The sequence below is a fragment of the Lepidochelys kempii genome, chromosome 18, assembly GCF_965140285.1.
Source record: "Lepidochelys kempii isolate rLepKem1 chromosome 18, rLepKem1.hap1, whole genome shotgun sequence".
NCBI classification, from domain to species: Eukaryota; Metazoa; Chordata; order Testudines; family Cheloniidae; genus Lepidochelys; species Lepidochelys kempii.
In genome coordinates, this window is record NC_136397.1 from 15,519,301 (window position 1) to 15,531,723 (window position 12,423).

The following is a 12,423-nucleotide window of genomic DNA, read 5'->3' on the forward strand; positions in this document are numbered from 1 at the left end:
TTCTGCAGTGAGTGTTGGTAAATGTTGACTTTTATAATGGTAACCACTCTACACTTCTGGCTGAGAGGAATAAAAAGCCACATTGCCATTTTTAGGCTGGTCTGTCATGTGTATGTTCACATGAAGGCTAGTTGCTTTTCAGAAACCCATCACTTGCTTTTTTTAATACAGCATGTATATTTAACCATGGTGGGAAGGAACTTTCTTCCTGAGCTCTGCTCGTTATCTGTTTACACGCTGAAGCCTGGGAGTTGATTGCTCTAGTAGCTGCTATCCTCATTCACATAACTGCTGGTGGTATTTTTATTTGCAAGGCTATCTAATCCTTTACTGAGTAATTAGCTCCCATAATATCTTGTGACAGTGAGTTCCACAGATTAAAAAGTACATTTTTAACTGTGCTGCCTCAGTTTCTCTAGGTGTCCTCTTGTCCTTGGGCTATAGGAGATAAATAAAGTGATTTCATTCATTAATGAGATGCAAGTGGGAGGTAGTTCCAGATTCAGCTTTGCTTGTGAATTCATTTAGTCTCGATTGAGACTTTTCTGAAGGGCTTGATTCAGTTTCGCCTCTTGCCTTTGCTAAAAAACTCATACACCTCACTGGGTGCTCTGCATTTCTCTAGCAGAGGCATTGCCTTCCTGCTGCGGAGATAGCAGGGGCCATTATATAAATTCAGGACGACTCTGGGAGTAACAAGTGATGCTCAAGTGACGCTCTGACCATCAAGATAGATCATCCTTTATGTCAGCCGTGGATTAGGCTAAGTGTTTGTTCCTCCAAAGTTGTAATGTGAGCTTGGGTGACATATGCAGCTCTGCAACAGGAGCAGGGGTGAACGAGAAATAGCACAAAGGGGTTGGGGGAAAAGTGTCCTCTTGAACTTGGGCTGCTGATAGACAAGGAGTTATTCCCTGAAGACACACAGCATGTGGGCCTGGGTTTCATGGCTGCAAGTTACAAGCCCTGTGTTTCTGACGGGAACTGCTGGGGTTCAGGACCCTGCTGCACGTGGAGCGTTTACCCTACAAAGGTAGAGTTACAGGAGAGGCCTCTGGACTCTCTAGCTTTTCAAGGCTCTGATGCAAGAAATTATTGTAAAGGGACATTGAGAGGTTGGCGTAGGCATGCACGAGGGGGCTTTCAGAAACCCCAGCGTTCATCATGTTATGAATATAAAAAGTAAATAAAGGGGAACAGTGTGTTTTGAAAAGAATAAAATTCTCTTGCAGTGTTTGCAATTCAACTATTGCAGCCTCCTGCTAATGTATGAGACCTGCACATAATCCTGCTGCCACATGGACAAGCCTTCCTAGTTGCAAGATGCCGAGGCTCCATCAAATATCTATAAAGCCCCTACCTACCTATACATAATAATGCCATTGCAGTTTCTGAATGCATACTGGCACATAGCATCGCTTTGCTGAATTCATGCTTAACTACCTGCCACTTGTGACATTGAACCACTCGGAATCCAAGTATCTGCTGGTACCTGTATTAACAGTGTTCACCTGCACAGGTGCCTCTTGCTGATGTAATCCGCCTATGGCATTGACAAGGGATGTTGGATCTGATCCGAGAGAGAACAATTCCATTGTCTTTAGTGGACTTTGGATCAGGCCCAGTGTGTTGATTAACAGTTCTATTTTACTCACCCATGGCCTCATCCAGAGCCCTTTGAAATCAGCGGTAAGAGTCCCCTTGATTGAAGCATACTCTGGATCAGGCCTGTAGTTGCCTGTATACCCAATATAAATGCAAGTTTGTGTCCACTAGTAAATACCCCTGCATGGATTAAGAAAGTGAAATTGATTGGAAACTGACAAAACTAAAGGACAGAATTGACTCTTCCAGTCTGTTTAATTGCCTGACCTGGGAGAAACACAAAACAACCCCTCAATGGAATAATAGTACAAATAAAACTTTAAACACTGCAATTCATTTTTAACATTCTAGTAAGTTTTCAGTAGCACAGTTTAGGCATTTTAAAATTAAATACTCAGGGTCCGTTTTTCACTCCGCCACATGGGCTTAAACATCAGTTTAGACTCCATTCCATTTTAGTGCAATTACGTGGGCACAATGGAGTGGAGAATCAGGCCCTTCAGTGCAACTAGGTTGTCCCTTTTTCGGATCAGGTCTGGGTGCCACTTGAGCAAATCAAACAAGAGAGCACAGTCCAGGTGTAGCTAGACCTGGCTCGAAGCCTAGTGGATATTTTCTGTCATTGGGTGCTTGTTTGTTTTTAAGTAGAGAGAGTCTCTCTCAAATCACTTTTAAGCCGGTAGGAATGGAGCGCTTGCCTTTTGTCAGATGCAGTTGTGACTTTGGGGGAGGAGATGGGGGGTGCCACTGAACCACACTTTGTGCTGGGGTTTAAGTGAAATGAATGAATTTATAGAGGTGCAGAGTATTATAAATGTTGGAAGAACCTGTGTTGTAGTAAGGCCATTAGTTCTGTTCATGGCCTGGTGGGCTCTTTCTGTAGGTTTAGTGCCTCCTTTTCTGTCGCACTCTCACTCTTGTTAGGTCTGATGAGTCCCTGAGCAGTCACTGAGACCTGGTAACTGCTCTAAGGTACCGTAATGGCCATAAAATGGTTTTTATTATCTGATCAGCGCTGTTCTCTTTAGCCTGCGAAGTCACAGCAGAGAGCATATTGCAATTATTTTGCCGCCGAAATTTGCACACCCTCCTCTCCACCCCCTTTAATTGTTATGATAAATTGCAACTTCAGGAAAATATATAAAGCTCTGGGATGATATAGCCAACTGATTTTCAGCCCTGGCCTTTCAGCGTGACTGGAGCCAGGTGCAAACAGGACCCTTTCACAGAACACGCCACACACGCCATAGCTACGAAGGATCGCTTTAGACAGAAGCTGAGCTCTGTACAGATTTGCTAACAGAGAACTGTATGCAGTAGAGCGGGAGGGAGCCAAGTGGGGAGGAGAAGCCCCGAACCTGTGGAAGGTGTCTGGGGTGAGGGAAGCAGAGCCTCCCGGGCAAGTTCCTCCAGGCCTTATAGACTTTAGAAACTGCTCTTTGTACGAACCACGTGGTTGGGTCTCCTGTAATCTTGAAGGAGGCAGGCTGAAGTAGGTGTGTGTTTTTGGGGTGACAGCCGTTGTCTGTAGCATCGTCTCTTGGAAGCCCCTGAGCTACCCCCTCATGTAGGCTTCAGACCAACTCACTCAGCTCTGGCAAATGTGCTGTTTTGCAGCTGAGGGTGGGCACTTGGGAATCAAACAGCCATCCTGCCCGCTGCAGCATGTCCCAAGATCCGTACAAAGCCTGGGATGTCCAAGGACTTAGAGGGGTTTGCCCTGTTGCTGTTCCACAAGGGTTTGGACTCCACCACCACCTCTTTACTCACCACTCCCAGTTCCTCCCACCCTGCCCCAGGAATAATTTGCAAGTAAATTGAAAATGTTCTTCCTGGGGAGTGTCTTATCCCCTACGTATGAAGGTTTCCCCCATTTTCAGGCCAGTTTGACCCATTGCTTCTCTGTCCCCTGATGTTTGCTGCTCACAGCAGCTGCTTTGGCTCTGAAATGCATGAGAATGGGAAGCTAACAGGCCTCCTTTGGGTTACACCTTTAGGTGGATGTAGCTAATTGTTGCCATGATCAGGGCTCCTCTTAATTAACATAACTGGAAAGTCAGTGGCAGACGCAGAAGAGACGTTTTCATTTGGCGTTCTTGGAAAAGTTTGAAATGTATTTAATGAAAAAAAAAAAAAAAAGACTTACATTGAGGTTTATTCAGCTATCCAGTAGCTCTCCCCTGCTTTTCCAGAGCATTTCATTTGTCAGGATTATTTGGAAGGTCTGAGCTGCAGCCTCTGTGAACCTCTGTGAGGGGAAATGTTGCTTTGCATTTATCTGACCTGGCCTGACACACTTCACCTTCTTCTCTCTGCAAGTCCCTCCCGAAAGCACGCTCCTGCCGAGAGGGCCACAAGGCCTTGCCTTTCCCACCAAAGATGATGCATGCATGCATGCAGGGAGGTCACAGGACTCCTGCTTCACTTCACTGCTTTCATGATTCCCCTTCTAATCTTGTATTTATGTTGATGTCTAGTTAGACTTTAAGCTCTAGAGGGCAAGGATATTAGCTTTGTATCGGTCTGTCTCAGGTCTCCTAAACCCCTTTCATACCGGGTGTGCGAATGTGATGGTTGCCATCTTGCCTGATGGACCTGGGAGTGAATCAGTGTGCTCCTGAGCAGGAAGCGTGAGCTTCTACAGCTTGAGCTAAAAAGCCAAAATTCCCTAACCAGGGCTATAACAAACTCTCATCCTCTGTGGATCAGGCACAGAGTGGGGGACCTGTGGCACACACTCACCGGTGGGTTACACCAGTGGTTCTCAACCAGGGGTACGTGTATCCCGGGGGCTACACAGAGGTCTTCCAGAGGGTACATCAACTCATCTAGATATTTGCCTAGTTTTACAACAGGCTACATAAAAAGCACTAGCGGAGTCAGTACAAACTAAAATTTTCATACAGACAATGACTTGTTTATACGGCTCTATATACACTATACACTGAAATGTAAGTACAATATTTATGTTCCAATTGATTTATTTTATAATTACATGGTAAAAATGAGAAAGGGGGCAATTTTTCAGTAAGTGTGCTGTGACACTTTTGTATTTTTATGTCTGATTTTGTAAACAAGTGGTTTTTAAGTGAGGTGAAGCTTGGGGGTGCGCAAGACAAATCAGACTTCTGAAGGGATACAGTAGTCTGCAAAGGTTGAGAGCCACTGGGTTACACTACCCCAGTCGTAAATGAGATTATTGGGACCAGGGCCCCGTTGTGCCAGGTGCTGTACACGTGTACAACAAAAAGACAGTCCCTGCCTCAAGAGCTTTCAGTCTATTTGTTTGTACTTTGGCTTTCTCAAGAGTTGCGTGGTAATTGACGAACTTGGGCAGGACTGTCCCGGGAGAGTTTGCACAAGCTCCTTCCTCTGTTAAAATCCATCCCGTTCAGCTGGGGTGTGTGAAAAGGACAACGAAAACCGCTGTGGTGATAGCTTCACGTTTGCGGTAGTACAGACTGTTTGCTGTTACAGAAGGACAGAGTTTGCCATCAGACGGTGCGGGGAATTTCTAGTAGAGTCACTGAGAGTTCGGGGGGTGGGTCAGGCCTGTAGGTATTCTGGCTGGGGGAAATTCACCTCAGTGTCGAAAGCCTGCAAGAGGTTGTGTGTGTCTGGGGTGGCTCCCCACCCTCCCCTTATGCACCACTTCAGTCAAAATAGGGCTTAAGGTGAACTTAATTGGAGCATAGCCTTGGTGCTGGGAGGGAGTCTCCCCTCTTATGCATAAAATCTATCCTATATAGGTAGTAGGAAATCTCTTGGAGAGAGGTGGGCTGGGCCCTAGCTCTGCTGTTGTCTTTCCCTCCTGTTGACCTGGCCCAGCAGGAAGAGCCTAGGGAATGGGAAGTGTCTGCCTGTTAGAGCTGCAGCAAGTTTGTGCTGAGTGGGACAGTCATGAGAACCCCCTTGAAAGTCACCTGTATTTGAACCTTCACACCCGTGTTAACTGGGCACTGACTCTCACAACGTAGCAATTTTGAGGAGAGCTTTTTGGTCCTGAGTTGCCTAATCAAATTCTCCTTCTCTTCCCTCTCCCCGATTTTTGTGCCAATTCCTTCTGCTCGCCAGAACCGGGGTCGCCTGGCCGAGAAGAGAACAATCCCTCTGCCTCCCACCAGGCTCCCAAAGAAAGAGCTGCCCTCCATTTTCTCACATAGCAACGACAGCGAGGAGAGTGACAAGGCCAATGGTCAACACCCTGAGGTGAAGCAGGAGGAGGATCTGCATATCAGTATCATGAAAAGAAGGTACTTTCCGGCTGTGGGATGGTGGCACTGCGAGCCCAGAGACGGAGAGCACTTGACGGCGGGTCATGGGACCGTGCCAGAGCTGCCACGGGAAGCTCAAGTTCAAAGGCTGCCTGTTGGCATCATCTCCTGAATTGGAAATGAAAGTGTAGATGTAGCAGATATATAGTCGTTATATGCAAAGAGTGGAAGGGGGATTCCTGCTCTGTGTTCCTTACTGTGACCTACTCACTCCTGTTTGGAGAGGCTGAGGGTCTATGGAGCCTTCAGTAGATGTACCATGGAATTTACCTCGTACTAGTGGCACTCGGCCGTTAGACGATAATCTCATTTGACCCTCCGTCCAGTGTTCAGTGACTGTGCTGCATGGGGCCTTTTCAGTCACAGATGGTAGAACGTGGCAAAAGTCTAGGAGCCAGATCCTCATCTGGTATAAAGATGCTGAAGTTTCATGGGTTCACGCCAGCTGAAGATCTAGCCCTACGTTCCAGTTTGTCCTAACGGGACCGCGGTGATCTAGAACCCTTAAAAACTTTTGGGTGTTGGTAAACAGAACAGTGGCAGGCGGGGGAGGGAGGTGTTTATGCTCCTAATTGGAAATGTCAGATTGCTAAAGACAAAATCCCAGGCTTGGCCTGAAGAATGTGATGGTAAGTATTACGGTAGATGTGTTGAAAGAGCTGTGGGTTAAAAATAGTCAGTAAAACGTAAGGAAAGTGTGTGTGTGTGTGTGTGTGTTGAACATCTCTCTGTACTGTGTGCACTCCTCCTACCTAAAACTGATGCAGAACTGAAAAGGGAATTGAAAATCGTAAGTCACACCTAGGTATCCCCTAAGTTTGGCTCTCGTGAAAAGCCTCGTTGCCCCTGGTATCCAGCTGCAGAACTTTGGGTTCTTGCATCCCTCCGGAGAAATATGTTGTTTATAGGATCTACAACCACAGGAAAATAAATATCCCGAGCGGCTGCATCTTGGCCCCCCCATGCATGTCATTGCTACTCATTTTGATCATCATCTCTCTCTAATGCATAAAATCGCTCAGATTCCCAGACAAGCTCTATAAAAACAGAGGAGTGGAAACTGAAGGCATGTAATTGCTTTTCTGTGTTTTATGCGTTCTTGCTCCTGAGCAGATAAGCCATTTCCCCTTTCCTCCAAGCAGAAACCGCTACGTGTAACAACTGCGATCTCAGGAATAAGGGAGTCGAAAGAGTAGCCTGGCCCCTCGGGTGAAGCCCGTCTATAACCAAGAGTTGCTCACCCATCACAGTAGATGGTCAACGGTGCTGGCCAAGGGTTATTAATTGGAAGAGGGGCAGGTGCATCTCGCGCGCTCTCTCTCACATGTGCGCACACACATGAACCTGGCTAAACAGTCCCAAGAAGCTACCATAATTTCCCACCCCCACCCTCCTTTAATTATGCTTTTAATTCGGCAAAAATTACAATGCTAGGCTTTCTCATTAGGATTGTGAGTAACATAATAAATATTTAATTGATATTCAGGGCCCCCAAAATATAAAGTGCTTTTATCTTAAATCTTTAATTACAGTAATTGCTTGGCCTTGTTTATTAGGAAATGCAGAAAAAAATATTCCTTAATTGTCATTAGCTCCTGGTCCTTCCGCTCACCATTTCACTGCCCCTCCTTCCATTTTTTCGATCAGTTTATTGGAAGGTCTCAGTCTAAACCTTGTTTTGAATTCTTAGGCGGAGAGGATCATGCTTTCCAGTTACTTTGAATCCTGTTTATTCCATAGAGACGTTTTTGACCCCACTTTGCTGCCATTGTAGAGGGGCTGTGTGGGGATATTGCATTCGCTTTTTCACTTTCAGACCAGCCCAATCCTCTTTCCATTGGCTTTCAGTGGGAGTTGGATCAGAGGCCCTCTGTGCCTACAGTTCTTGCTAAGACAGAGCTTCGTTCTGAGAGGAGCTGAGCATTTTAGCCGGAGCTGCCTGCGCTGAGTACCTCTCTGGAGCCTTCCAGAGTAGTCGCAGACTCTGGTACCCTCTAGGGGCCCAGTCTGGGCCCCATTTGTGCTAGTGGGGGGGGGTGGGGTCGATGCTGCAGCATTGTTGCCCAGGATCAGGCCTGTAGCCTGATGTCACAGAAGGTGGTATTCAGAAGGTGGTATTCTTCCTAAAGCCCGGGCCTTGGAGATTCCTCGTGGCGAGCAAAAAATGGCTGCAGGGAATATGTAGCCTAATTCATTGCACACAAACACTTTGCCAGGGAATCTGTTGTAAAAGGTGGGACCTTTGGAAGGTGGAGGGGGAGTAAAGCGTGGAGGTGAAAGAGAGCTTGGTAAAGTTGGTCTGGCTGCTATGTGGGTGTGTCTGTGTAGAGACAGAGACACCTTGTGCTCTCTGTCCTGTCCCAGAGCTATTCTCGCATATGTCTTGATGAAGGGCTAGAATGGCAGAGGCGGCTCCAATGTGGCCAGGCACTGCAGTGATGGATGCAGTAATCACCAGAAAGAGAGAGTGCATTTTCGATACCCCACCAGGAGGCACCTGCTGCTCACACCTTCACCTTCAGGAATCTCCTAATGCTCTAGCTCTTACACCTTTAAAGCGCACATTACACCCACTCCCACCCCTTGGCCTTGAATGCCCAAAGATGGAACTTGCAGCATTGTTGTAGCCGTGTTGGTCCCAGGGTATTAGAGACACGAGGTGGGTGGGGTCATATCTGTTATTGGACCAGCTTCTGTGAAAGACGCAAGCCTCTGAGCTGCCCAGAGCTCGTCTGCAGGTGGAGCTGTGGGTCAGAGGGGTAGCAGGTGCCATTGCTTAGGGCTGGCTCTGGGGAGAGCAATGGGTAGAAAGTAGCTGGATCCCTTCTGGTCACTGCTCTGCTGCAGTGTACGTGTGCTTGCTGTGCTCGCTCTCTCGTCATGAGCATCACAGTGGAGAGGGAGGAGGGCGTGGTCACCCTGGTTTCAGGGAGGCCAACGTCCTCATCATAAAGGCTAGCTGTGTAACAGACATGACAGCTGGTGCGCCATCTGCGTCCTGTTTTCATTCACCTGTTGCAGCCTCCCATAGTGGTGACGGATTGGGCGGAGGTGTCGTTGCCTCCAGGGGAGAGGAAGAAATATGCCAAGCTGTGGTCGCAAGGGAGTGAGGTCAGAATGAAGCCAGTCCTAGTGTGTTTCTCTCTCTGTTGTTTTGAATGCTTTTGTTTCCGATTTCACTTTTATGAAACGTCTCCTTCCACCCCCAGTATCAATGTGAGGGAATGTGTGCCAGGAAGGCTTGCCATGTTTAACGAAAAGGGAATGGTGCTTAGTGAGCAGAACAGGGGTCTGTGAGCTCAGTCTCCTGAGTTCTGGTCCAGCCTTTGCCACTGGCACGCGAGGGGACATTAGGCAATGGTTCTCCTTGTGGGTGCACTTTAAGAGCAGGATGTCTGGATTCTGGTGCTCTTGGACTGCATGGTGGAGGAGGATCGACTAGTGCAGCTGTCAGCTCTGTGCATTGCAGAAGGGATATGGCTGGGCAGATTAGGGGCGTGGCAGAGGGTCCTGCCATCCCAACCCATGTGTGCCGGCTAGTGCTTGAGGTTGCTACTGCGGGGAGTGGATGCTGCAACTTCTTAAAGGGGTAGTCGGTGCTGCTGCTGAGCACTCTTTGAAGTCATCTGTGCTACATAGGGAGAGTATACGTAGCCACTGTTGCTTGGCCACTGCATCTCTGCACCCCTCTGGCTGTATCAGCAAGAAAGTAGCCCCTACCCTTTTTCTGTAAAACGGGTACAATAATATTTACCAATCTTGCTGGAGTACTATTGCAAAGATTCCTGAATGTTTGGAAAGTGCTGGGAGGCCCTGGCAGAAAGGTACACTGTCAAATATAAATATCCCGTTATTAATTCTGCAAACAGTAGTTTGTAATGATGGTGACTTGCCATCTCCTTTGCACCATGGGCGCTTTTCTGCAGGCCCTTTACATAGTCGAGGACGGAGGGGTCTTTTTGCAGATGGTGTAATAAAGTAGCCAGTGAGGTCACGCCTCTGCCTGCGAGCATGTTGTTAGGTCCTGATCCCTCACGTTACTGAACATCTGCGGAAGGAGGTGTTGGAAGGAGTCAGAGATGCTCAGCAGTTGCTTTTGGTGCATATAACAAAGTTAAGTAAACCAGACCTGGTAACTGACATGAGCTTGGGTCCCTGTACAGAGATCCAGGTGACCTGTGGTTATAGGTGAGTTGATGCATCTTTTAGCGAGACATCGTGAGCCCTGCTTCACACATTTTACATTAGCATTCTGTGAGCATGCCCTGCATCTGGGAAACAGAAAGTTTCAAATCCTCTCTCTCCCAGCCAGCTTCCTGTGCTGGGATTGTTACTGTAATGCAGTGCTTCTCAACCAGGGGCCTGGGGCCCCCTAGGGGGCCGCGAGCAGGTTTCAGGGGGCCGCTAAGCAAGGCCGGCATTAGAGTTGCTGGGGCCCAAAGCAGAAAGCTGAAGCCCCACTGTATGGGGCTGAAGCCCGGGGCCCCAAGGCCCACCACTCGGGGCTGAAGCTGAAGCCTGAGCAACTTACCTTCGCGGGGGCCCCTCTGGCATGGGACCCCAGGCAACTGCCCTGCTTGCTACCCCCAATGGTGGCCCTGGCTTTTATATGCAGAAAAACAGGTGTTGTGGCACAGGTGGGCCTTGGAGGCTTTTATAGCATGTTGGGGGGGGGGGGGGCTCAAAAGGAAAAGTTTGAGACCCCCTGCTGTAACGTTTGACGCGCTGACTGTAAACTCTCCAGCAGCGGCCATCCACGTGCCAGGGAGCGATGGCTTCAGGCCTTTGGTTGCAGAAAGCCTCGCTCTTCGAGGGACTTCTCCACACACACACGTCGTACTGCCTTAACTATCTCAGTTTAGTTAAAGCAGTACAACGCATCTAGTGTGGACGCAGTTATATCAGTAGGCAGGTGCTTTATACTAGTGTTGCTAGCCTGTTCCCGTACAGGAAAGGAAGTATGCTATACCAGTTTAAGGCACATTTATACAGGCATAACTGTATCCACCCAAGGGGTTCCACCAGCATAATTATGTTGGGTAATAGATCACACCCCCAACTGAATAGTTGCACAGGTACAAACACTGAGTAGGCCAGAGCTAAATTGGGACTTAGGCAAAATGAAGCCTTTTCCATGTTTGATGAATTATTGACGAAGCTGCCCCTTCTTAGCACCTGAGCTGAAACCTCTCCACACTGGTCCCTTCTCTCATGCTAGTCTGTCATGGCGGCACACGAACACACTATCACCGTGTTTTTTCAAAGGAAGTTAAGGGAGGTTGGGCACCAGCTTCAACTGAGATTCGGTGGGAGTGTGGCGCCCAACTCCCTTAGACGGCTTGGAGAATCCGAATTCATAATGTTAAGAGAGACTGGCTTAAACCAACAGAAGCCTGGGAGTTTAGAATTAGGGCTGAAACTGCCTTTGAGTCATACCGTTGTGGATAGCTACCACAGGCCCTTCAAACAGGAGTGGCAATACTTACATAGGTGCTGGATTATAGGAACCGTAAAGCAGCAGAAGGATTAACAGGAGGTTTCTCAGCGTCTGCACGACAGAGTCTGTGTCTGCATAACTATGCTGGCGTATAGACACACAGTGCGTGCCAATGGACGTGCAGCGTGCTGCTGGTTTAGAAACACCACTTCCCTGAACGCCATTAGCTAGGTGGACAAGAGCTCGTTTCTGTTGGCTTACCTGTGCTGGCTGGGGGGTGTGGATTTTTCAGACTTTTGCCCGTCATAGCCATGCCAGGATGAGTTTTAAATGTAAACCAAGCCTCAGCTCCTATTTGGTTTAAACCAGGCAGCTGAGCACAGGGGCATGAGAGAATTTAACTAATACTTTTAGATGCTGGCTGTTCTCTTAAGATGGAAAGGAAAGAGATCTAATGAAAGCCTCTGAGCTTTGAGATGATGTGCTGTGTAACTGCTCGTGGAAATACATATGTGGGTAATTCTCCAACAGGCCGTAATGGCATGACTAATAAAAAGAGGCAATAATACTTAAGCACCTGTTAAAAACGGTAAAAGTTTTTGACCTGACCAGCTACAAATGCTCCAAAGGAACCATTACTGGCTACCTGTAAATATGTAGTTTGGCCTGGGTGACATGCAGGATAGGCTCAAATCGCTGCGCCCGGTTAAAAATGCCAATGAAATTCTTGTTGAAAAAGGAATGAGAGCAGCAGATGCAGGAGCAGATTGCATAATGAGCCCACGTGGTGGGCCGGATCCTTTTCCAAATGTTGTTCTGAAATCGAAGCTGGTTTTGAGAGGAATAGGAGTGCAGAAGAAGGAGAAGGGCCTGTGACCATGGGCATGGCTCTAATGAAGACCGATGCCTGTGCCTCTAGGAAGTCCCTTTTGAAATGGAGACCCTGATTCAAGAAGGAGTGGGACAGATGTTTTGCAGCTTTCTCTCTCTACTCAGCTGTAGTTTGCATAGCTCTGCTCTCGGTCCTGCTGCACATGGTGCGCTGGCGTTTAACTGCAGACTCATTCTTCTCCCTCCCCGGCCCAGAAAACCAGCTCATGGCACTGT

General features: G+C 47.9%; 1 protein-coding gene across 10 annotated transcripts in view; it reads left to right on the forward strand.

Moving 5' to 3' along the window:
* SAMD11 (sterile alpha motif domain containing 11) overlaps nucleotides 1-12,423 on the forward strand; it is a 221,497-nt gene that overhangs the window by 93,514 nt on the left and 115,560 nt on the right. For 9 of the 10 annotated variants that reach the window (XM_078849360.1, XM_078849358.1, XM_073317120.2 and 6 more), the window contains exon 3: nucleotides 5,680-5,858. The exons of the other annotated variant lie outside the window; for it this stretch is intronic. In XM_078849360.1, the coding sequence (XP_078705486.1) occupies nucleotides 5,680-5,858 (179 nt within the window). The remainder of the gene's footprint in view (nucleotides 1-5,679; nucleotides 5,859-12,423) is intronic. 10 annotated transcript variants of the gene reach the window in all.